Source organism: Chelmon rostratus, chromosome 1, assembly GCF_017976325.1.
Source record: "Chelmon rostratus isolate fCheRos1 chromosome 1, fCheRos1.pri, whole genome shotgun sequence".
Taxonomy (NCBI): domain Eukaryota; kingdom Metazoa; phylum Chordata; class Actinopteri; order Chaetodontiformes; family Chaetodontidae; genus Chelmon; species Chelmon rostratus.
The window spans coordinates 8600444-8625328 of record NC_055658.1 but is presented as its reverse complement, the minus strand read 5'-3'; the positions used below and the strand labels follow the sequence as shown (position 1 = coordinate 8625328).

Sequence of the window (24885 nt, the reverse complement as noted above, 5' to 3'; positions counted from 1 at the left end):
GTGTCTCTCTCTTAGGGCTTGCTCAGTCATGCTCTGCTGCCTGTACTCTATAACGTCTTTGTAGCGGTTATGAAGAGTGGTGGGAGTGTGGTGTTTTATGCAGCCTGGTGCTAAATTAATAACCAAATGCGCACAATGCAGACATAAAGACACTCCACTGCTTTCTGACCCATGCACACACAAAAGGCAACAAAAGCTGTTCATCAGTTCCTCACTCAACATTCACTTTATGCTTTCATTTTTCATAATCATGAAAGCTGAGTGCTGTTACAGTGGTGTTATGATAGAAAAGTGTCTGCTAATTTGTGACTGACGGACTGTATGAGAGGGGGTGGAGGCAGGTGCAAGTGCTTATGTTACTTGTTAGTGTGTGTGTGCATGCATGTGTTTGCAATTGTGTGTGTGAGAGCTCCTGAAGAGAGACCCCATTTATGACCTGTTGTGGCTCTGGAATTTCAATATTGCTACGTGTTATTTGATCTTGACCCTGGGGAGTTTTGTGTGGAAATGTTTGTGTGTGTAAGAGGGTACGATTGCATGTTTCTGGATAATTGGAGATTCTGTGGGCATTGTTCAAGTTCAAGTGACTTTATTTTGTCTGTGTGCATGGGTGGTAGTTTACTGAAGGCCCAGGGCTTCTTCTTTTTTCTCAGGATCTAAATTTGAGACATTTAATCTCAACCCAGGCGAGACAAAGCTAATTAATACATATCTACCCTTCTAGGCCCTGGTTCAACACATAGCTTTCTAAAAGTTTCCCTCGACCAGGACTTGTCTCTGGAGATGGTGTGGATGTTTAATGCTTCGTGATTAGCACCTTTACTGGGACATAATCTTAATTTTAAATGGAACATTTGTTACACAGAAACAAATTCTTTAAGTTCAGCATCAAGTCTGTAACCACTATACTTTGTGGGTCCTCAATCTTAGAAGGCCACTAGTAGTTGCTGTAGCTGTGTTCTTGATGGTTTCTCAGTTTTATCTTTCAAGAAGATAAAATTATGACTTAGGGGTGAACTAATGTATACCTCACATGTAGATGTACTCAAGTAATTCTAAGATGTGTTTCAAAACATCACCAGTGAATTAGGAGAAAACTTGTAATTTGTATTCTATAAAATGAGTGTGTGAACCAACTGTCCACTCAACATATACAACTGCTGTAAGCTCCTGCCCTCTGGTGGGAGATACCGCACTGCAAAGTTCAAGACCATCTGAGGAGGGAGCAGTTGCTGTCCATCCCAGCTGCAGTTCAGCTGCTGAAGCAGCTGTGGGATTAGGTCTGCTTCTTCCATCATTCAAACTCACTGACTGGGTTAACCAACATTTGTCAGCGGAGGATACATTTAATCCCCTTCATGTGCAATTAGTTTCTGTGGCATCCTGAGCATTTTAGATTCTTCACTGTGTTAATCTTTGAGAATTATTTGTCATACACTTCCGTGCTTTAATGCTAGTCTGCCAGGACATTTTTTCAACACTCTCTGTTGCCTTAATTGGATGATTGTCGAATTAATATTTCATATTCCTGTTGTGTTTAGGTCGAGCAAAGCAGCCAACCAGTCATGGTTTTGTTCCTGATTAAATATCTGATGATGTTGGTGGTGGGGATCCCCTCTGTTTTCTGGGTGGGCAGCAAGAAGACCTGCTTTGAATGGGCCAGCTTCCTGCATGGCCGCAGACGCAAAGAGTAAGAAGAGAGACTGGATGATTTTTCCCTCTCTTGTATCATTTTCTATGAATGCTTATTAGGACTGATTATGCTATATGATGGTAATATTATATCTTATCTTGGATAAACCAGGAGTAGATTTAGAATCACTTCTCATCGTAAACTAAGAAACACACACTTGCAGTATTTGTCTTTATGGTAACACAAGGATATCCTCTGCACCAGTATCCCCTCACCTTCAACAACACACTAACCCTCTCCTCCTCCTTCTCTCCTGCTCTACTGTTTCCCCTCTCCACCTCTTTTCTGTATCTCTGTCACTTCCCCATCTTTACTTTATCATTTCTTTCTGCATCCCTTGGTTACCCTTCTCCTCCTACCCTACACTCTGCACCTCTCTCCTTGCTTTGTCCCATGTCTCTCTCCCAAACAACTCTTCTACTTCTGGGCATGCCACATCCTTCATGTCTTCCTTCCCCCCTCTGCCCTCCCCTTAAACTCTCCATTTCCACTACACCTCCTTAAACCTCTCACCCCTGCCCTCCCTCACCCTCTTCTCTCTGCAGCAGTGGGGTGAATGAGTCTCGTCAGGTGCTGCAGGAGCAGCCAGACTTTGCCCAGTCTCTGCTGCGTGAACCCAACACCCCCGTCATTAGGAAGTCCAGAGGAACATCCACTCAGGTAGGCCTGCAAACACAGCCATGTAAGCATTGTGGTATTACTTGTAGAAGCAATGAGACCACAAGCTGTATTGTTGGCTTACTTCATCCATTACTATCCATTAGCTCGCCAGACAAATTTGGCTATACTAATTTCCTCTTGAACATTGGGCGTCTACTTACAACACATGACAGGCATGGACGCAGATGATGGGCACAGGCAGAAATTACATTTTTACTAAATTACATGTGAAACGATTAAAATCCAAACCCAGCCCGAGTCCAGAGAACGGCCTTCAGATGATGGGCACTGTGTACTGCAGTATATCAGGTCTTGCACTGAGGCTGTTTAATGGCAGTAGTTATTACATCTATCTGACTTCTCATCCTCCTGTAGGGCACTTCTACCCACGCTTCATCCACCCACTTGGCTGTCGTGGACGACCTTGACGAACCAGTCAGAACTCACCACGGCCACCCCGCCTCCACCAGGAGTAAGGCCAGCAGCGTCCACAGTAAGACCAGTTACCACGGCAGCCTGCGCCGCACTCGTGATGACAGGTACAGGAGGAAATCCATGGCTTCCGCTTGTCTGTCGAAAATTGTGAAATAGATGAAACCAAGCCTGCCTCTCCTCTCTTTCTGCTGTCTTCTCAGGAGTGACACTATGGTTTACCGAGGTACAGAGCAGCGCAGTTTCCATGGCAGCATGCCACGCCTCGATCACCCACTCTCCGCTCACAGCAGCCTCCATCAGATAGACAGCCACTCGAAGCACGGCAGCCAGCGAGACGTATCCGAGGCCCCACCTACCCTCATCACCCATGGAACAACAGCAAGCAACAGCCAAGCTGCTGAGAATGAAGGCACCAGCGCCTGAGAACAGCCACCAATTTCACAGGAAATTATTGTAAAGATGCTGTCAGCACCTTTTAACGGAAGATTTCCCCCCGGCAGACACACACCCATCTGTTAAGTGTGTAAGCGTTTTTCCTCTATGAAGATGGAGAATGTACCAGTGAGTGCTGTGGTGGTGATTTTTGCCATTAGTTCCTTGCTGATCATTTGTTAGCACTGTGGCTAAAGGCCAACGCAGTTCAGGCAGTGAACTTGACTGATCTCTTGTAGATTCAATTAAGTTTCACTGTAAACTGAACAAGTTTGTTTTCTTAATTCCTTGAAATGACACAGCAGATGACGCCTGAACGCTCGACTCAAACAGACTTAGCCAATAAGAATGAATCCACCTCCTCAGACGTTTGGGGACGTCAGTGATTCTGACATTATTCAGGGATCATTTTGGTTGTGCCCAGGTAAACCAGAGCTAGCACGGGAAAGGAAACACTGAAAAGTAGAAAGGAGAAGTCATCATACTTTATGGACATTGTTTCCTGCAGGTGGAATCTGTATGATTAATTCGATCCTGGGTTTGAAGGTTGGACACCAGTTTGTTCTGGAGAGCAGTGTGATCAGTCTTACCGTGGCATTATTTCCAAATCCTGATCTTTCACCACCTCGCAGGACTTACAGGAATATTATTAAATATGTGAACACTGCCGAGTATTGCTTTTATAACAATCTTATATGGTTTGCCCACTCTCTTGGTAATGTCTCCGAAAATTTGACTTACTTCAGTCTTGGTCTCGACTGAGACTTAATTATTTCTGGTCTTTGTTTGTTCTGAACTGCAGCTCTTAATGAATGGTGTTTATCTTTGTGTGGCTTCAGAGGCCGACAAATATGGGCTTAATGTGAAATCGTGGACCTCTCTGTGGTTTAGTGATATTTTTATACTGTGAAAATTGTCTACTGCTGAAAGCTTCATGTTGTGAGTGCATGAGAGAGAGAAAGAGTGAGTGAGAAATAGACGCAAGTGGTCATATATGTTTTAAACGTCAGCTCTACCCTCCACTAGTGTGAACAGTGAAAGCATGATGGAGGGAGCGGAGGGATGAAACCTTCTGTAACCCAGAATGTAAAAGGGTTTTTTTCCGAGTCAGATATAACACTGACATGGTCGAGTGAAATGAGCTGGAATAATGTGTGTGCACTTAGACAGACACTCACATTTATTCCAGCTCAGACTGCTTTTTGGCCTCCCAAAACCATTTTAGCCATGACTCCTCTGCATGGAGGCATTAGCTTGACAGATAGAAACGGCAGCTCTGGAAACAAGCAAGGTGACAGTTTACTCAGCCGGTTACATGTTCATTCATTTGTTAGCCTACCAGTCAATGCCAGAGAATCCCAAAAATAAACAGGAGCACAGATGAAAGTTATCTGATAACCAGAGTATTGTAACCCAGATTCAGGTACACGTCTATCACTGCATTCGAACCTCATGGCTGCAGAACCGGTAACAGCGCTTCTATTTTTCTGTTTTTTAAGAGGAACTGCTTTATTTCTAATGTAACTGTCACCACTGTACATGATATGTACCTAAACTGCCACTGTACAGGCTCTTTGCTCATGTTTGTTGTGTTGTTCAGACATAAAACTCCAGCTTACCCAAAGAGGTGCAGACAACTGGCAGTGACACCGTAGAAAAAGAAATGTTTGCTAATTGTGCTACATTGCGACATTATTTTGCATCTAAGTAAATGTTACAGGAAGTCTTGTCTATAGTTTTGTTCCCAGTCCCTGGCGACCCAGTTAACCTACCTCACCTGTACCCTCAGCCTTCTCCGTACCTGCACGCACACACACATTATTGGGTGCTTTTTGTAAAGTAAAAAAAAAAGTCAACATGAAAAATCAGTTTATTTAAAACAGTGGTGCTTTTTTCTGAAGAATCTGAACTCCTGTAAAATTAAACCCAAATCAGACTTTAAATGACGTTGCTTTCTAACACACACACACACACTTGTATCACTATCCCCCTGTGGATGCTCCATTGACATAATGCATTCCCTTGGCCCTTAACCTAACCCTAAAATCAAGACCCTCAAAAAGCAGTCTGGACCCACAGTGACAGGAAGTCCCCATAGGTTGGTGTGTAGTCTTTTAAAAACAAACACACTAGCCAGCTGTCCATCCTCCCTGCAGGTGGCTTTGTGTTTTTCCAGTCTACCTCTTCAGTTCTAATGCACCTAGCTAACTCTCTGGCCTTTTCACTGCTGCCTCTCTCCTCCTGTCTGTCGGATTATGTCCGTCTGTCTACACCTGTTTTAAACTCCCCACTGTCGACTCGTCTGCCTGCATACCTGTTGTACATAGATTTTCTGTCCTATCTGATGACTAATCTGCCTCACTTCTGCCTTCTGCCCCTCCTCCTGTAAATGTGCCCACACTGATCTTTTTTTGGACCTACAGCAACTGTCTGTACTCTGTACAATTCGTGACTGCTTTTTACAAACATTAACCGTTGTGCTTTTACCTCCAAATCAGACATGACAACGAGAGATGCTGTGCCGACACTATCATTCATCTGTCCTTTTCAGCTGTTCGATATCTCATTCTTGTCAGTTCACCTCAGTCTGTGATCATAAATATCAGTCCCCCACAGCGAGACATAGGAGGAAGGTTTCTGATGTCTTGCTGTGGTTCAGCTTCAGAGTGAATTGCAGTAGCTTGAAAATATGGCACATTATCGATGACGGTTCAAAAACAATAATATTGTGAATTCTGAAACTTGAGTTGTATTTGCCTTTTAATTTATTTGCAGTTTGTGACTGTAATGACTTCTTTTACATGCAGTCTAATAAACTTTTTATAGACTTCAGTGCTTTTGTTATTCTGTTAACACTACCATATCCAGTGATGGTGTAGGAAAGACATCTCAGTACACTTTTACAGAACAAAGTAACTTCTGCTCCTTCAGTAAATGATTTATTTGTAACTGTAATCCACTGTGAGGCAGTTTTCCCTGGAACTAATCTTAATCCTTAAACTAAAGCAAAGAAGTTTGAAGGTTCTGCTTCTAGTGGATCTTGCAAAAATCAACAGCATGTAAAAGTTCAATTCAGTGACCATAATCCTTCAGCAGGTTTCACCAATGGCATAAAGTTGTAGTTTCAGAATCAACACAATGGAGTATCTTTGCCCTGCGCAAGCTTCACATTGGAAATCCTCAGTGTTGTAAAATAAAGAACGGCATTCAAAAGACTCTGTGAAAACCAGCGAACAGTCAAGACCAGACTCCCGATCGTTCTCGTTTCCTCCGGACGATGGCAGCCACGTCTTGTTTGAGCGTGGAGACGCTCTTTTCCAGCTGCTCTGAGAAGTCCCTGAGCAGACGACCCTGCTCATCCACAAACAGCCTGAGCCCCAGCAGGTCAGAGTCCTCCTGGAGACAACGGGAGCACGTAACCTTAAAGCTAGCCTCAACAGTTAAACACATGTACTGTATACTCTAGGGCTTAATACTAGCAACTGGCTCTTAATTCTACCTGGTGCTTTGCCAGATAGTTAACCACAAAAATCATGAGAAGACCCGCGGGTGTGTCAGTGGAGGCCTGATTGTAATTTCCATGACCTAACCGTGCATTTAATGCCTGGTTTGCAGATGTTACTTTAAAGCTGGTCCTGCTGTTTTCATAATTCTTAACAGTATGATGATTACATCAAACAATAGAAAACTTCTAATGAGCTTTTGGAACAATAGGTTTGTAATTTCGCCCCTGAAATGTCCAGACATTAATGAAATGTTTGGTCACATTCCAAACATACCAAGCCCTGATGAAAATCTTCCATTTAAGCAACCAAAGTAGGTAAATTATTAAAATCCTCTGCCTTCACTGTAATCTCACTAAAACCTTTCTTCTGCCAGTTCATTTGTGTGCCTGATTGTGTATTGTTCTCTATAGATCCACTGCTGATTAACTACGATCACGAGGCCTCATTCTAGTGGTGCTCAGTAATGCTAATGCTGCAGACAGGCGAGGGTACGTACGCTGGGTCTGTGTCTGCGCAGGCGCTGCAGCTGACCCTTGACTGAGGTCATGCTGTGGTAGAAAACCTTGAGAGACCGAGCAAAGTCTGCATCGCAGCTGGGACGCACCGACCGACCACGCGCACTCTCCCCACCTAACATACAGGGGGGGAAGTGTGTGTGTGAGAAAGAAGACATTTATCAGTGACGAGTGTGTGTGTGTGCTAGGTATGATTTAGTTACCGTTCCTAGCTGTGTTGAGTTGTTCTCTCAGACTGTGATTTTCTTTTCTCAGTGAAGCATTGACATTCTTCAGCTCATCCAAGTCCTGTTGAAGAGCTCTAACTGAACAGCTGAGCTCTGCAGAGTCTGCAGGCTAAAACACACACACACGCACACTTTTATTGCCTTGCTGTTTTTTAATTAGAAATGACACCATGCCTGTGCATGAGAGTAGCTTAGAATTTCTCATTGAGTCCTTCGACAAATACTCACTGCAGCGTCTGCTGGGCCGGCCTCCTCGATGATAAAGATGCCCTCTGAAGTCATCCTCACTCCCTCCAGAGACGATATCAGTTCAGTACAACCCTCTGAAACAGAAGGCCGGCACCCATCAACGGCTTTAATGACGCTTCTGTTTTGTTGCAACTAATCTGAGAGACGCATTAACACCCACAGCCCATACCCAAAGTATATTTGTTTTGTTTTAGCTTTGAGACAACACATACAGTAAAAATTACGAGTCTTCCTCGATCATCCCTCCATCTCTTCATCCTCACCTTGAAGGCCCCAGAGCTCCAGCACTACAGCGCTGCTCTGCAGGTAGTCGAGCAGACGTTGGGAGGTGTGGAGGGACGCGAAGTGAACTCTATGGTCCAACAGAGGGTTGACGTTGTGCCACACGGCCGGTGTGTACAGAGGCTGGCTGCAGTCAAACAGCCTGAAACTGACAGAGACCCAAGTCATGAGTAACACATACACGTATTTCAGGACATACATCTCTGTATTATCCCTGCACTTCAAACTCTCTGAAGAGACACCACGCCTCTACATGTAACCCCCATATGCCTCACCCAATTTGGACCCCTCTATTGCGGGCCTCTCGGATCCAGCGGAGGCCACAGCACTGTTCCAGGACCAGCTGGAAGTCCAGTCGTCGACCCAGTAACTCAGACGGGTCGATCAGAATGTCATCCTCACCCAGAGGGCTGGAAGGTGGGAGAGATTATTTACTAATGCATCTCAGTGTGTTTGTTAGGATTATTCAGTGTGTGTGTGTGTGTGTGTGTGTGTCATACAGTCCTGTGGAGGTGCAGGGGATCAGCTGTGCTTGTAGAACGGCCTCCTCTGTGCCCTCTGACCCCAGCACCTGCCGACCAAGATTATCAACTGAATATCACTGTATTCACTTACAGTACCATCTGGTGGTATGTGTGTGTGTCTCTGTGTGTGTGTGTGTGTGTGTGCACCTCGAGCTGCTCTTCCAGAGGGATGCGGAAAGCCAAAGACTGAAGCCAGAGGTGAGCAGTTCCCAGAAGCAGAGGCTCCACAGGATCCCAGAACGGGTCTTTGTCTCTGGGTAACGCAGCTACACACATCCCCTCTACTCTCTGACAGCCACAACCAAAGACAAAAAAGAGTTCTCATTGAGTGCTCTGAAATATAAACTTAGCAGCGGTGAAGCTAGTTTGCTGAGTGGCTGACTCCCTACAATATTATAGCATGATTTTCCATTCCATCAAGCTGCGGTCCCCCCCGTTCTACATCAAATCACTGGGAGGTATCCCTTAATGATTATGAAGGGCCCAGTCACTCTCCCTGAATTTCAAGCAAAAACAGTAAAAAAAAAAAACCCTAATAATAATACACACGTCTACAAATCCCATATACAGCTACTACTAGTTTTCTTTACAGTTTCTGAAATAGTCTGTGCTGAACAGGTTTCATAAAAGAAAGACAATAAAAACAGTTTGCATGCATTTCTGCTGATTCGTATTTCTGAAGAAGCAGGTCTGTCTCTGTTGAATTACTTTGTCTCGGCTCTTCTCAGCCTGGTGCTGCTGGTAGACTTCTTCCATCAGGAATTTGCGGTTCACAAACTTGGCCTTGGACCACATCCACACCTGGGGAGGCAGTTTAGACGAAGAAACAGAAATTCAAGACCCAAATTCAAACCTACATTTAAATTTGAACGAGCGAGTGCACATGAGAGAGAGAGACCCAGGCCAACCTGTTTTCCTCCCATCACCGTGACTCGGACAACGATCTCCTTCTCCAGATCGTGGCCTTTCGAATCTGACAGCGCCAGATTCTTGATCTCCAGTTTAAACTCCACCCCCTACAAACATGGCAGACCGTGAAGAACAGGTGTGTATTCGCTGTTAAAAATATCGGCCTCCAGTAAGAACACATTAACCAGGAAGTGACCTTGTTCAGTTCCTGGCTCATCTGGTTGGCCTCAGCCATCATGGGCATCAGTTTGATGTAGTCGTAGAAGACGGCCAGCAGACTGGGGTCTGTCTGACTGGACCCGGCACTGGACTCGCCTAAACACAGACACGCACATCATTTCTAACAAGTTTCCTTCCCTCCTCTACACCCAGCTATCGACCCTCTTCCGCTCACCCAGGTGGATGCCCTCAGCGGCGGCCAGTTCAGACTGGAAATAGTCGTAGTCGTAGCGGCTCCAGTCGTCCCCGCCCCTCTCAGAGGGATAACCAATGAACAGATAGGTACAGTTGGACCCGAGGATGAGGCGGTCCTGGAGGGAGAAAAAAAGCTCAGTCTGTGTGTTGGTACTGTGACACACAAGTCACAGGGTCACAGTTCGTGTGTGTGTTGGGACCCACCAGGTGCTGCAGCTCAGTTGTCTCGGACACAGCATTGCCATTGACAATGACCTTTGACCCTGCCAGCGGGGTCAGTGTTACCCGGCGCTGTTCGTTCCTGAACACAGCATGACGCTCCTGGATGCTGACACGCAAACACATAAATGAGTGTGTGTGTGAACCCAAAGACACAGAAAACGTCAAAATATCTGAGTAGGCGATATGCAGCATTACTGAGCTCACGCACATATTGTTTTCTCCACCTGCTAAGTTTTTAAAAGGGTCACAACGCCTGCAGCCTATCCCAGCATGCACTAGGACGGATCGCCAATCAGTTTCATCACATCCACACTCAGACATCATGTGTAGACCGTGTGACGTCTCTAATCTCTCTTTACTTGCACTGGGTTTGGGATGTCCTGTTGTTCCCTGGTGTCGTCTTGATGCGATGAAAACTCACCCTAAGCCCTTGATGGAGATGGATCTCGGGGAAGAGTCGCACAGGCCGATGTCCCATTCACCTGAAACACACAGCAGTGTTAGTGAGTGGTGACGAACACGCTGAAAACTGCAGCGATGGCTGTCAGAGGAAGATCAGACTAGGATAGGGAGAACTGAGCTGGAGCGTGAGATATTCATCTTAATACAAAGGCAGAGCTGCAGACACACGTACCCTCCTGGATGAAAAGCTTGACCACCCCGGACAGCTGAGCGTCCTCGTTGATGTTCAGGATGTAGGGATGCATCTGCATCATCCTCCTCTCCTGACAGTGAGGGAGTGGGACAGAGGGGCGTTACAAACATGCATTTACACACTAAACCGTCATTAACTGCATTTATGTTCTGTGCTCATGTGCTTTCCAAAGCTGAAACTATGGTGTGTGTGTGTGTGTGTGTGTGTGTGTACCTGTGTGATGTTAGCATACTGTTGCTCCCAGTCCTTCAACGCCTCCTGCAGGTGTTGTTCCCACAGAGTCTGAATGGCTCTGATCTGCAGCTCATTGTGGGTCAGCAGCTGACGAAGCTCCTCTGTGCGTGCGCATGCACGCGCACACACACACACACACACACACACACACACCATCACTTTTGGTAATTACATTGACTTGCATTCATCTCCTGCCCTAACCTTAACCCAAGTCTTCTTTAGGTTATGGGACACGTTGGCCTCTCTCACCCCCACCTGCTGAATTCTCCTCCACACTAAAAGCGGGTCTTACTGGTCTCGTCGTTTGCCCTGCGTCCCTCCTGGCCCAGCCGGCTCAGTCGCTGCAGCAGTCTGGCGTTCTCGGCCTTGAGCTCTTTGACCAGACGCTCAGTGGGGCTCTCGTTCACCACTGCTCGGTTCTGGATCCGCTTTGCCCTGGAGGGGTGAGGGAGGCACGGACACAGTGAGTGAGGGCTGTGGATGGGGTGCAGATGAAAGACAGGATATGAGTGAAAGCAGAGACAGGGGAAAGAACGAGCAAGTGATTGGCTCAGAGGTTGTGTTTTTATGATGGTGGTAACCTGCTGTACCTCTCAGCATAGCGCAGGGTGGACAGAGACTCCTCGTAGCAGATATCAGCAGGGCTCAACGTGGCAATCTTGAAAATCATCCAAAATGAGAAAGAACTTCTGAGTATTTACAGTGTGTGAACATGATGCATCGTCAGTGCCTGTTAGCACCATTTTCTGTTACCATAACAGTGCGACTGTTGCCTCCCAGCGCCGACTGCAGCAGCTTGGTGAGAACTGAGTCTCTGTAGGGTATGTGGACGACCTTCCTCCCCACCGCCACATCAGCGAGGGAGCTGGAGGAGAGGAGATTCATGTGACAAATACCGGTACAGCAAACGGAATGAAGATGGAGCCAAACACCAGACCGACCTGATAACGTTGCCCAGAGTGGTGAGGCTCAGGTTGATGGCCGTGCCCTCTTTGAGTCTGTCGGCCTCCAGCCCAGACGACCGCTGCCGCTCGCTGCCAGCCAAGTCCACCAGGTTAATGTTGGACTGCTTTGTGATGCTCTCTTTGGAAAAGATCTGACAGGAAGGTCACAGAAGCGCCCATATCAAGCGCTTGAAGAGACGTGATGATGGCGGGCAGCTTGAGGACACTGCGTGGATTTCACCTGCAGTGATTTTTACCTGCTTGAGCTGGAGGATAATGAGCATGTGCGAGCGACTGCTGTTGGCGTTCATGTGAGTGGCGGCGGTGGTTCTGGTCCTGGTCCCCTGCTCCATAAGCTGCTCCACCTGCATTTTAACATGCACACGTTGACCTGATTCCAAATGCAACACAAAAACACCAAACACAGCACACAGGAGGATATCTGAAGCATCACCAAGCATCATCGGGCCTCCACTGGTCCATTTCTTACAGTGAACGGCCCCCCATCCACCTTTATACCTGTGGAGCGCTCTCACACGGGATTGTTCGGAGACCCTCCACATAGAAGCCTCTTTGCTGCTCCTCTCTGACCCTGAGACCCCCCGGAGTACGAGACCCCCGAGACAGCAAGTCGACCACCTGGACAGAGGGGGGCGAGATGAAAAAGGTGAAGACGACGGAGGAACACACAGAAAAAGAGAAAGACCAGGAAACTGTGACAGTAGGTGTCCGTTACCTGCTCATTATAGATTTCCAGCATACTGAAAAACACCTGTGTAGACATGAAGAACAAAGAGGTTCACGCCTGCACATAACAATGGTGATGATCGCGCACGCACGCACGCACGCACACACACACACACACACTTCACCTGACACTGTCTGGTCTCCTGGTTTTCTCTAATGGCCTGAAACAGCCGCTCACAGAGTTTAGGGACCAGGCCTTTGTTGGGCCCGTAGCCCACCATCGAGTAGCTCTTCCCTGAGCCGGTCTGCCCGTAGGCCAACAGCGTGGCATTGTAACCCTGCACACATCATTTCAGGACATTCACTGTTAGAGGACACCTCAAAACTGTTACAGCCACCAGGACAAACTCTGCTTGGCTGCAAAAAAATGCTTTGCAGAGCTCTGTGATGAAAGTCCAGTTAAATATATGATGATTGCTACCTGCAGAGCATTCTCCAGTATCCCCTCACCCAGGTCCTGGAACACACTGTCCTGGAGACAGATGATATGTTGTGAGCTTTCCAACACAGTACAGTCTTGTCATTGTCAACATCTGCTCATCTCTAATCTGTTCTGTCTGGACAGTCTACATCTACACTGGCCTCGGAGCTGACCTGGTCGGCGTATCGTCCCCCGGGCTCTTCGGGCACAAAGAGGCCGCTGCGGTCTCGTGCGAAGCCGCTGTGGGACCAGTAGGCGTAGTCGAAACAAAACAAGCGACGGTTCTGGGAGTCGCGGGGGTCCTGGATGGTGATGGAGCTCGACACCATGGAGACGATGCAGCGGCTGCCTGCATCCCTCTCTCTCTGGATGGAGGAAGATGAATGAGGATTAAAAGAGGCTGTGGGCTTTATTTGGGACTTTAAAAAATTTTGGCTTTGGCCCGAATTTTATCAACTGGATCAAATTATTATACTTAAGCCCCACTGCTTCGGTTCTCACAAATTCTCACTTGTCACAACCCTTTAACCTCCATTGGGGAACCCGACAAGGGTGTCCTCTAAGCCCCCTACTATTTAAACTGGCCATAGAGCCATTGGCCATTAGCAATCCGCAGCTGTAAGAATATCTCTGGCATATGGAGGAATGGAGTGGAACACAAGGTGGCCCTATATGCAGCAATCCAAGTGTATAAATTGGTCCTCTCTTTGATGCCTCCTTTTGGTCAATGTGTGGGTTCATAATTTATACATATATCTATCTTTTTACTTTATTTTATTTTTTTATTATTATTTTACTTGTTTCTTACCTTCCTAGATTAGAACCCGACATCCAGCGGTCACTTGTGTCTCTCCAGGAATTAAATACAATTGATCTACTTATTTTGTTGATTGTTTTATATATAATGTGGCTTGGAAATGATGGGTGGGTTGGGTGGGATGGATAAGGTCTTTTGTGTTGTGTTGTGTTTTTACTCTTTCCCTACTGTGCATGGACAGGATTATTTTCTTTTTGTTCTGCTTGACAGTGTATATTACAAGCTGCCTGTCACTACTTTATACCTGCACCATATATTGGTGAAAAAATTCAATAAAAATATCTTTGAGAAAAAAAAAGAGGCTGTGGGAGACTAAATTTAAGAATTTGTGCACAGGTTTGTGCACTCTGACAGGCCTCTGAGTTAAGCCCTGTATGTGTCTAGTCTTATCTGTAGAAAAAGCAGCAGTGGAGGAAGTACTCAGATGTCCTACTGATGTAAAAACACAGTGTAGAAGTACTCTGTCCTGCATTCAACATGTAAAAGTACAAAAGTATTAGCAGCAAAATACACTCAGAGTGGCAAAGGTAGAAGTGCTCATTGTGCAGAATGCCCTATTACAGAATCATATATATTATGTTATTGGATTATAATGATTGATGCATTAATGTGCTCATCACTTTAATATTGCAGCTGGTAAAGGTGGAGCTCATTTGAACTACTTTCAAGGTGCCGGGTAGATTAATCTATAATAATACATCATAATCTATTATCTGATTCAGATTTTCTATCAGCAATCAGAATCTGTAAAGTAACTAATAACTAATGTTGTCAAATGCAGCGGTTATAAAAAGTACAATATTTATCTCGTACTCACTGACCTTGTTGAAGGGTCGGACTCTGACGGCCACTTTGACACAGTCCTTGCTGTGCATGTCTGAGGCTTTCGCCCTCATGGTGCTGCAGGCAGGTATCAGCACAGTCAGACTGAGTGATCTCTTCCCTCACCGAGAGCGAAGGACGGTGTCGAGTTCCACACTGACATGGACGCTATGAGGCCAGAGTGACAGGGGGTCCACAAGAGCCTGTTAGGAAAAGCCTCATATTTTAAAAACAACACTGATGGAAAGGGGAAAAAAAGTTGCTGAAAGCTGAATGAACGCTGGAGACAATACTGTGGAGTAAACATCACCACAGATTAGAAATAAATATTAAGTGGTAGCATGACAAGTGGTTATTGAATAAAAAGTCATCATCAGTGTTGAATATGGGAAGAAATAATATGCTTTTAACTTGCTTTTAGTGTTTAGTTAGTGAAGTGGAGATAAGGTGGTTTCACTTTCACCTCGTCCACCAGCATAAATAATAAAGGAGGGACAGAGCTCTGGGAAACAGGAGTCAGACTCATAAAGGGTGGTTACATGTTTAAATTTGTGTCATCATTTCACTCTCTCTCTCCAAAAGCACCCTGACAGCTCCATTCCTGACATTAACCACGACCTGAGCTGACATTTTAAAAGGTTTCTTTTCCACACGGACGCTGACGGCGTTCGATGGACCTGATACCTGAGGCACCAGCAGGATGAGGCCTCAGCTCTTTGTGAAGGGTAATTAGAGGCGCGTAGCTCCTTTCAGTGGTTCACTGCACAGCTCAGACACACTGAAAGAAAAAGGCTTTGTGGTGCAGTCGCTCCACCCACCCCTCCAACTAACACACTCATAAAGACAGCACAGTGCATTGAGACAATCAGTCCACACCAGAAGTAAAGTATTCAAGCTTTACCATATTTATCAAAGAGCAGTCATCAAAAATAAGACATTCTACATACATTCATCAGAAAATAGCCTATATCAGATGGTGGCTGCCAGAAATTCAATTAACAAGCCTATTAAACATTTACCAAAAGAAATTTAACAACTCCAAGCTGCTGTGCAAGTGTTTTCTGTTTCTGACACACTATACAACATCCCCATGACATTAAATAAAGTCAAAGTCTGTGCCTCTTTCACAGAAATCAGCTGGAATTTAAAGACTAGTCTGATTAGATGATCCAATGCAATCCAGACACTTCAAACTTCAAAATGAACATTTTCTTTAGGATTTATTTATTAACTTTATTTAGAACATAGCAAAAAGACTATAAACAAATTTATGAGTAGAAATCTTTCATCTCCACTGGGTTGGTTGCTCTTCTTCTTAAATAGAAAAAACAGCAGGCCTCGAAATCTTAAAAGTAAACAACGAAAAAAAAAAAAAAAACTTATAAGAGAATGTAAATAAAACCTCTTGATCAGAGGCACGTTCAGTTCAGTCTCTGGTTTGATTGACGGGGGCTTCTGAAAGCCCACACTGATTCCTTTCCCTTGTGCCGTTCTGCAGCCAGAGAATCAAGCGGATTACGAGGAGCGTCGCAAAACATCCAACTCAAAACGGCCACAGTCACAATATCAAGTGAAGTCGAGTTAGTACGGGCGGGACGTGTAAACTCTAAAAAAAGTCCTCTCTCACACTGCTGTCCACCAGTGTGATTTGTCCCAAAAATATATTTCATGCCTACATTGCTTTTATTTTATTGTCGTACAGAGAAGTCAACATACAAACCGCAGCACTGTGAGGCATTTGAGGAAACAGAGCCATCGTGAGTTTAGGCATACGCTTTTATTTGACGGCTCCTGACCGAGTCGGTTCAAATCTTCTGGTGGCTGTCTGAGGTCCGCTGGTTTGAACCACCACCAACCTTCCTTACAGCTTCTTCCTCCGCGTGACGGGTTTTGTGAAAACGGTGTCCATTATGCGTTTGCGTCGAAGGTTCATGCTCGAGGTTGGGGCCTCTGCCTCCATAATCCTCTTCAGCGATCGCGGGAGCGGATCAGCTGGGCTGGGCAGAGGCGAGATCAGGTCCACCACTGCTACAGGAGGAGGCTCCGAAACCGTTTTGGATCTGGGGGAGGACCAAGAAAAAACTCAAACCTGAGCAGGGAGTGACTGCCTTTATCTCACTCATGTTATTATTCCAAAAACATTCTGACATTTTTGGAATAAATAAAACAGCATGTGATCATTTGCTATTTCTTTTTGATATATACCCAATTGACAACAGCACAAAGACAAGTGTCCCACCTTCTTTGTAGTCGGGATTGAATGAAACATTATGCTGCCTGGTTTAAAATATTAAGTAAAACTAAGCTAAGCAGTTTCCAGAGGTATTTTTATCAGGGAAACAGAATCTTACTTGGCTGTTCGCTTGCTTGTTTTTCTGGCATTAGAAACACCTGCTGCTTTCTCCACTTCCGTGTGATCTTCTTCTGACATCTTCTCAATTTCATCCTAGAAAAAGAAAAGTGATAAATAAATAAAGGAGAAGTAGAATTGCCACCTTGTGTTCAATATCAGCAGAACCAGTGAGGTTGAGGTGGACTACAATGCTTCAAATATGGATGCTGCCGCAAAGAAGCTGCAAAGTGCAAAACATGGATGCTTCACACGCACATCTTCAACCCGGAGCACAGAAGATCCATACAATCAGCACAGTTTCAAGGTGGACGCCCAAGATTAGTGTCACTAATTCAGTATCTGACCAAATGTGAAACATGGACTGATACTGGTCATATGATCTGCCCTCCTGTTCTTGAGTTATGGTGTTAAATAATGGCGAGGTGTTTTAGCAGAACATGATGTCACAGTGAAGTCGACCTTTGTCCTTTTCGTTTTGAATCTGAAATTCCATCATTTTCACTTTTCTTTTTCTGTTTAATTCAAACAGGCTGTTTTGTGCAAATAATGAGCTAAACATTAGGATGACATGTTCAAAGAACTGACCTACAGACTAAATATGTTCAGACTGAAAACGCAAAGCCAGCCACCTCCACAGTAAAAGCGTGAAGCTCATAAGCAGAAGCACTTACATGAGGAGCCACGGAGGCGTCTTTGACGACTCTTCTCCTGCTGCGAGTGACAGGAGCCGCAGACCTTTCGCTCGGCCCGGGAGACTCCGCCCTCTCAGCTGACACACAGACACAGCACGGGGTTAAAAATCCATCGTGGACAAACGGACGGGTGGACACTCAGGTAAACGGACACACAGCTCACCTCTCGTCCTTCTTCGCGCGGGGGAGTAGATGAATGAATGCTCGCCTGGACGAGACTCGTCCTCCGCAGGTTCAGAGACCAGGCCGTCCTTCACAGGAAGTGGCGAGTGACTCCGCTCCACGGACGACTTCGTACTCCTCTTGCTGGTTCTTACCATCTTGGTGACGACAACTCCGCCTGCACGAGAACAACGTTTTATACATACATGTCCATACATTTAAACTACTGTATTTTACAGCAGATGTCTCATAGACACCAAGAAGCAGAGAATAATAGAAATATTAAAACAGTGTCTCATGATGAATAGTTTTGTTTTGAGCTCTACAACAACAAGCTTTTAGGATGGCAGCGTGTTAATGAACCCTATAAATCCTATTTTCAGTCTGTATACAGCTGCAAACATACCTTCTTGCTTCCCCTCTTCATCCTGAAGTCTCTTGATGAGGGCGTCTGCGACAGGGGTTTCAGAATCCACCTCCAACGGTGAGTCCAGTAGCGGAAGGTCTTCCTCGGGGTGAGCCCAGAGTTTCCTCGTAGTTTGTCGAAGGGAGTCGGGGCGACCGGCGTCAGGCTCAAGCAGAGCCTCACTACCTTTTATATTTTCAGTGATCGTGTCTCCTCTTGTCTTCCTTGCACTCTGAGGAAGTGATATGGGAACCAGTTTCACCTGTGAGTGTTAAATGTCATCAATGATCAGCAGTGGATGAATCGGGTTTATCAGCATGCAGTGTGCAATAATGTAGAATAGAGCGGAATGATGATGATAATGATGAAAAACCTAAACCTAAATCTGTTAACATCAGATGATGGTGATCAAGATGATAAATGAAGCTTCTCCTAACTGTGACAGTTTCAGTTTAAAAAAAAAACAGGGAAGAAGAAACATGAATCCTTACTTGCGGGTAAACATTTAAGGTAATCCGGTTGGACTGTCGAGTCGTCCTGCCGGGTCTGGAGACTTGCTGGTTTTTGTTCTCCTCCTCCTCCTCCTGCAGGGTCGTCTGCGTCTCTGGCCGTTCTGTCTTAGTTCTCCTGGAGTTGCGTTTGACAGGGGACGCAAAGACCTCCTCCTGTTCCTTCTCTTCTTTCAGGCTCTCTAATGGTGATGGCGCCACGTCAATGCTGTTCAGTGTCCTTCTGCTGGACCTCCTTGGAGTGTTTCCCTGAGTGGTCCTGCGTTTGGCCGGTGTGGGTGTCTTGGTGCTGGTTTGTCGAGAGGTCTTTGTGTCTTTGACCTCATCCTCTTGCTCCTCTTTGATTTCAACCTCTGCTGCTGCAGACCCCTCCTCACTACCACTTCGGCTGGTCCTCGATGAAGTGGGCCTCTGGGAAACCCGTCGTCTGGCCGGAGAAGAGGCCTTGGAGGTTGATGCAACTGTGGTCTCGTTATCCATCGCCGCCTCCTCCTCCTCCTCTTTAGGAGGCTCTGACCGAGTTCTGCGAGTACTTCTGCGAGGTGTGCTAGCTTGGACTTCCACTTCTTTGTTCTTTTTACTTTTTCTGGGCGTACGACTAGGCGAGGCAGGGACCAGAATGCTTGCTTCCTCATCCTCTACTTTCCCGTCCTCCTGCGGCTCCTCTGCTTCCTCCAGGAGGGGAGAGATAAAGGTAACTGTCCTCCCTCTGGTGGTCCTCCGTGTTGGTGTGGATGGAGCTTTCTTCTTCCTCTGAGAAGTCGGGGTCTCTGGCACCGGCTGCACCTCTGGCTGGCTATTAGACACAGGTTTCTCTTCTTCAGCATCTTGATGTTTTCTCGAGCTTCCCCTGGTTCTCCTTTTTGTTTCTTTCTCCATCCTAATTTCTTTCACGTTCTCCTCTTCTGTCTCTGCTGAGTCTTTGTTGTCCTGCTGTTTCTCCTCTACAACAGGCGCCGTCTCTGGGCTGGGGACGATCTCTGTGTCAATATTAACAGGCCCATTCTCTTCAGGCTCCTCCTGGTCCTCAACAGGAGTTGGTTTGTCCTCCTCCTCTCCCATCTCATCAGCAACCTTTACTGACACAGAGTCTTTGTCATCCTCAACTGCTGGGAGATCTTCTATTGGAGTTGGCCCTGAGACCAAAAGACCTTCAGGTTCCTGGTCTTGAGCCAACATTAGTAACTCTGCATCCATCTGTTCTTTAACCTCCTCTGGCTCATGGATACACTCAGTGTTTTCAGTTTGGAGATCAGCGAGTTTGACAAGTTCTGACTCTGTCAGCCCATCTACGTTGACTCCATCCAAGATGTCCATCTCATTCCTCTGGTCCTCTTCAGGTGCTTCTCCACACAGGAGAGGATCCGGATCGCCTGTGCCCAAAAGAATAACCTCAGGTCTGGCCAGAAGTTCATTACTAGCCTCCTCTGCTGGTGACAGGGTGGGAGGGTCGGAGAACTGCAGATCATTCTCCATAGGTAGCGTGTTGGCGTCTTTATCTCCGTCCTCGTCCATGTCCAGCATCAGAGAGAAGCCGCTGTGAGATTCAGACCTCGGGTCATCTGACACAACGGTTTGCGGGAGCTCAGGAAGACCCAGCTGAGAACTGTCCACCAGGCCGTCCTGCCCCTCCATGAGCTCCAGGGGCACCAGGAGAGTGGTAGAGGGCTTAAGCTCCATATATGAGGAGCCTTGCTCTTCAGCCTCATCTGCCTCCATTCCTCCTTCATCTGCCCCGAGTCTCACCATCACCACCTCACCCTCCATGTCCTCCTCCACAATCTGCAATCAAGCACACAGAAGTTATTTCCCGATTTTTTTTTTTTGCTATTATTTAATTCATCATTTAGTTTATAAAAAATAAGAAAATGCCCTTCACAACTTTCCAGAAGCCAAGGTGACATCTTTAAATGAGCTACTCAGTGTACAATTATACAACAATACAATACAAAGAAAAGTAGCACTTCCTGACATTCAAGAAGCTGGAATTGGAAACTGATTGGCATTTTCCCTTGAAATATTACTACTGATTCATTACGACTAATTGATTAACTTGCTTGATCATTTCAGCTGTACATTTCTTACCTTCATCTCTGCACCGGGTGTGATCAGAGAGAACTCCGCAGCCTCCTGCTCTGACAGACTTGGCAGGAAGTGTGTGTGTGCCTGTTGTACAAAGACTGAGCTGGGCTGAAGGGGGGGAAGCCTCCCATTACCCTGGACCTCCTCAATGATTTCCACCTCACTGCCAGAGTCCTCCTCCTCCTCTTCATCCTCAGCTTCATCAGACTCCTCCTCCTCTTCATCATCGTCTTCTTCCTCAGACACGGGGCTAGAAAGGTCTTCGCTGTCGTTTAAACTCACGACAGCTGGGAGAAAAGAGGGAAGGAGAAGCAAAAAAGAGCAGGTGTGTGAGTAAATGAGTAAAATAACACCATAACAGTTAGAGCACCGGTGTTAATGTGCATGTGTCGCAATCTTCCTCACAGTGGGAGTCTGTGCCTGTTGGCTCCGAGGATGTGACAGAGGCAGCAGATTTTTGAGTGGTGAAGACTGGGGGAGCTTCAGCGTCAGCCTGTCCTTCCTCTTTAACCTCACATAGTGACTCGCTGGGAGGAAGGAGAAGGATATCATTTTACCAAAACAATAAGGAGCTGGAACTGGAGCAACAGGTTCCAGACAGACGTGTTCGACGGCACCACTTTTGGTGTCATCACAAAGAGTTTTGTTTCTTCCTTTGGTAAAAAGAAGACGATACATACCTGTTGAAGGACATCTGTGATGCATTGTGGATTCCTGAGCGGGTGAGCGGAGAAGACGGATCACTGCCAAACAGGTGTCTCTGCACAAACTCCGTCAGGTCTGTCAGATAACACAGAAAATCACCGACTGTCAGTCAACCACTACTACCTTTGTATGATTAGTTAATGTGATTCAAACTACAATGATAAGAAAAGCCATGTGAACTCACAGTAACATAAAACATTGTTTTATAACCATCTGCTTCATAGTTATTTCCCCATGATAAATCACAACAGTCTTGTTGTATCTTGTAACATATTGAATGAATGCATTATTTGTAGCTGGACCTGCTGATTGCTCCAGCTCCTCTTCTAGTTCATTTGTGGCTTCAGCGGCTCCAGTCAGTTTCAGATGCTCAGTGAACTCTGCGGATTCGGTGGCCTCTGACTGGGCGTCCTGTCCCGTGGCCGTCGCTGGTTGATCCTGAGATTCGACGTCAGTAACCGACTCTGCGCTCTCGGTTACCTGGTTACAAACTAGTCGCACACAAAACGTGTCAAGTGATGTTTTGTTTTTAGCATCAGAGCATAGCATGTGCCTTTTGCATTTTGTACTGTGTACAGTACTGTGAAGCAACCCACCACTTATAAGTTGTAGAGAAACAAAAACAGCAAATTCTGCAAATGAATTACCTTCATTGTGACTCGATGTCTCTTCTTGGTCGAGAGTTGCAGCATCGTCTTGTTTGCTACTTGACTCGACATCCTGTTCATTCTCCTTTTCAGGCTGGACTTCTTCCTCGTCGTTAGCATCCTGTTCAAGACCAATCTCCATCACGTCCTCAAATGTTTCCTCCTCCTTCGGCTCCTCTTCTTCCTGCTCTACATCCTCTGATGTCAGGACAGGGGTTTGCTCAGTGGCTGGTGAGGACTTTTCCTCTGGTTCTTCCTGTTCAGCTGGGCCTTTGATGCTAACGGTCACTACCTCTTCACCCTTCTCTTCTTCTTCTGTACACTCCTCCTCTCCTCCCAGGTCTCGTGACAGAGGTGCATCATAGTACTCTAAAGTGGTGTCTGTTGAACGAACAGACATCTGGCTGGTGTCGAAGCTCAGGCTGAGCCGTGCCTGCGTTGCATCTGATGGTCTGCTTTCTGCAGCGACTTCGTGGACAGAGGGTGACTCGCTCTCAAAACATCTCAGCTGTGGTGACGGAACACCACCTTCTGGAGGCAAGAACTTTACACTTGGTTTTTCCCCTTCCTCCTCCTCCTCCTCAGCAGGCTGTGAAGACCAGGTTGTGCGTGTAACCTTGGATAGCGTGGAGCCGCTGGTCAGCAAACTAATCTCACGGTCTGCTGCCATCTGGAGAGGAAAAGAGTCCCAAAGGAGATCGGGGGACATGTTTTATTATAAAAACAAAATCAAATCTACCAGCTAAACAAGAGGAAGATGACTGATCGAAAAGATGACCACCAAGCACAAATTAGCAGCTCAACAGCAATGTAATACTAGTTATTAGCAATAACTAATATCACTAAAATTAGCAATGTTGATATTAGTGAAGTAATTGCACACTGTACTCCAACAGTATAGTTACAGTTACCAAATTTCCCCAGCTGGGGATTAATAAAGTTGATCTTATCTTACAAATGTGTGTTTTGTTTTTTTTGGTTTGTTGTGTGTGGTGGCTTCTCGGAGTCAACACGCCACTCCTATCTTGTGTTTGGTCTTACCCCATTGGGCCATCGGATGCCCTTCTCTGGTTCGGGAGATTGCGTCTCTTCAATGAAAGTGATCCGGCTCTCTTTGGTGCGGAGTGGGGGGGTGATGGAGCGCCCCGGAGAAGCAGAAGGGGTGGCGACGGGTGTGGGCCTCAGGCTGCTGCGCAGGATGGACTGGGGGGTGAACGCTGAGAACACTGGGCCGGAGGCAGCCAAGGCCCGAGCTCGCTGAGAGAGGGAGACCATGAAAAAATGTAAGCAACAAAATATACAAATTCAGACTGACTTTTTTGATTATGTCAAAACAAATGATTCCACATTGGTCTACTCACCTTGACGACCTGCGGTGTTTGCAGCAGGCTGAGTTCAGGGGCCTTGCTGGTGCTTTTTGGAGAAACCCAGGAGCTGGGAGGTCTGGGGGAGCCGAGAAGAGGACGAGGTGTCTGACAGGAGGGATGAACCACCAAGTCCATCAGCCTGGGTCGCATTGGAGATGAGGAAAGAACGCAGAATTTTAAGATGATGTATTAATAAAATTTTGTACAATAGAAATATTAACAAAAATGTTATAACAAGATTTACATGCACAGGTTTCCAAATGCTTCCCACTTCTTAGGTCAGTATAATGTGTTTTTCCACTTCTATTATATGGCTTAAGAAAGAGTTTCTACATCAGCATCAAACTGTTGTCTGGTTATGGTCACAAGTAGTTAAGTTTAAAAACACTGATTAATTGTCGTCCCTTGCCAGAGGAAGAGCTTCCTTTTATATTCAAACAAATATGCAGGATATGCTTCACTCAGGCCAACATGGAACTTGTATGAGACTACCTTGACTTTCGTTTGGAGGTCATGGTGATAGGAGTTCCCAGAAAGGGGTCAGGGAGGGCCAAGGAGGAGGACTTGGGGCTCTGAACATCAGCTGCCCTGGGGCTGGCAGAGACAAATTGAAAAAAGGTTAAAATGAATCAAATAAATCAAAAATAATCACCAATTTTGGTATTTTCTGCTCACCTCTTGGCTGGGGAGGACTGTGGTGTAGCTCCCTTGCCTAACCACACCTCCTCGATCTTGACCAGGACATTGTTGATGAAACCGGCCCTCGACATCACCTTCTCGCTGGCAGAGCGCTTGGTGATGGTTGACAGCGGCTGCGGCCGAGAAACTGGAGCACAGTGTGTTCATATGTCAGAAATATTTGATAGATAATGTTTGTCAAGACGTTGCTTCAATTAAATTAAAACTACAGTAACAGACAGTGTTATAAAACAGACACTGTGGTTGTTTCAGATGCTTCTATTAACATTTGGACTTTTTCCCGGTGCTTACCTTCTCTGTGGATAGCGTAGGGATGCTGGTAGGGCTTGACTCTGTCCATTGCCAGTTTCCTCTGGACTCTGGGTAAAACTTTGCCATACTGATCCAATATAGCGTTCCTGGTGTTGGATCGTTCTTTAAGCTTTGGGTCTCGCTCATTCTAGGAACAAAGGCGCAAAATAATGTGGTTATAAATCTTTTGGGATTCACAGTTCACATGATTGTATCACACTAATGCTGTGATAATTAGCATACACTTTGTGTGTGTGTGTTTGT

The 24885-nt window shown here is 46.0% G+C and overlaps 3 protein-coding genes across 4 annotated transcripts in view; 1 reads left to right on the top strand and 2 right to left on the bottom strand.

Annotated features, from left to right (window-relative positions):
* LOC121619822 (frizzled-3-like) overlaps positions 1–6013 on the top strand; it is a 31146-nt gene extending 25133 nt beyond the window's left edge. Inside the window, 4 exon segments of the mRNA XM_041955781.1 lie at positions 1542–1690; positions 2239–2353; positions 2729–2892; positions 2989–6013. Coding sequence (XP_041811715.1) covers positions 1542–1690; positions 2239–2353; positions 2729–2892; positions 2989–3211 — 651 coding nt within the window. The 3' untranslated portion in view covers positions 3212–6013.
* A 278-nt stretch (positions 6014–6291) lies between these two features.
* kif28 (kinesin family member 28) lies at positions 6292–16464 on the bottom strand. Its single transcript, XM_041939641.1, has 28 exons — positions 16425–16464; positions 14708–14829; positions 13243–13434; positions 13070–13120; positions 12774–12926; positions 12638–12673; positions 12421–12540; positions 12159–12266; positions 11899–12053; positions 11711–11822; positions 11548–11615; positions 11250–11392; positions 10937–11058; positions 10703–10793; positions 10490–10550; positions 10051–10174; positions 9827–9962; positions 9629–9747; positions 9432–9539; positions 9232–9324; positions 8671–8811; positions 8500–8570; positions 8275–8409; positions 7981–8147; positions 7697–7791; positions 7445–7577; positions 7223–7356; positions 6292–6616 (listed from the first exon to the last, which is right to left on the bottom strand). The coding sequence occupies exons 1-28, from the start codon at positions 16462–16464 to the stop codon at positions 6458–6460; spliced, it is 3189 nt and encodes a 1062-aa protein (XP_041795575.1). The 3' UTR covers positions 6292–6457.
* The window catches only part of ahctf1 (AT hook containing transcription factor 1), a 21303-nt gene continuing 12008 nt past the window's right edge, over positions 15591–24885 (bottom strand). Inside the window, exons 25-40 of one of the 2 annotated variants that reach the window (XM_041938976.1) lie at positions 24622–24769; positions 24307–24457; positions 24124–24225; positions 23626–23770; positions 23306–23521; positions 22265–22934; positions 21920–22108; positions 21593–21692; positions 21318–21439; positions 20916–21199; positions 18813–20612; positions 18322–18583; positions 17917–18093; positions 17733–17830; positions 17060–17154; positions 15591–16768 (exon numbers count right to left, since the gene is read on the bottom strand). In XM_041938976.1, the coding sequence (XP_041794910.1) occupies positions 16570–16768; positions 17060–17154; positions 17733–17830; positions 17917–18093; positions 18322–18583; positions 18813–20612; positions 20916–21199; positions 21318–21439; positions 21593–21692; positions 21920–22108; positions 22265–22934; positions 23306–23521; positions 23626–23770; positions 24124–24225; positions 24307–24457; positions 24622–24769 (4758 nt within the window). In that variant the 3' untranslated portion in view covers positions 15591–16569. The remainder of the gene's footprint in view (positions 16769–17059; positions 17155–17732; positions 17831–17916; positions 18094–18321; positions 18584–18812; positions 20613–20915; positions 21200–21317; positions 21440–21592; positions 21693–21919; positions 22109–22264; positions 22935–23305; positions 23522–23625; positions 23771–24123; positions 24226–24306; positions 24458–24621; positions 24770–24885) is intronic. The other variant, XM_041938985.1, reaches the window with a different exon arrangement.

Excerpts from the sequence above, each read along its gene's own strand:
- kif28 (XM_041939641.1), bottom strand. The coding sequence starts at position 16,464 with ATGGCTCTGTTTCCTCAAATGCCTCACAGTGCTGCGGTTT. Across the intron at positions 13,121-13,242 it reads GGGGACGATACGCCGACCAG|GACAGTGTGTTCCAGGACCT; the intron begins GTCAGCTCCGAG and ends ATCTGTCTCCAG. Across the intron at positions 9,748-9,826 it reads CGCTGAGGGCATCCACCTGG|GCGAGTCCAGTGCCGGGTCC; the intron begins GTGAGCGGAAGA and ends GTCTGTGTTTAG.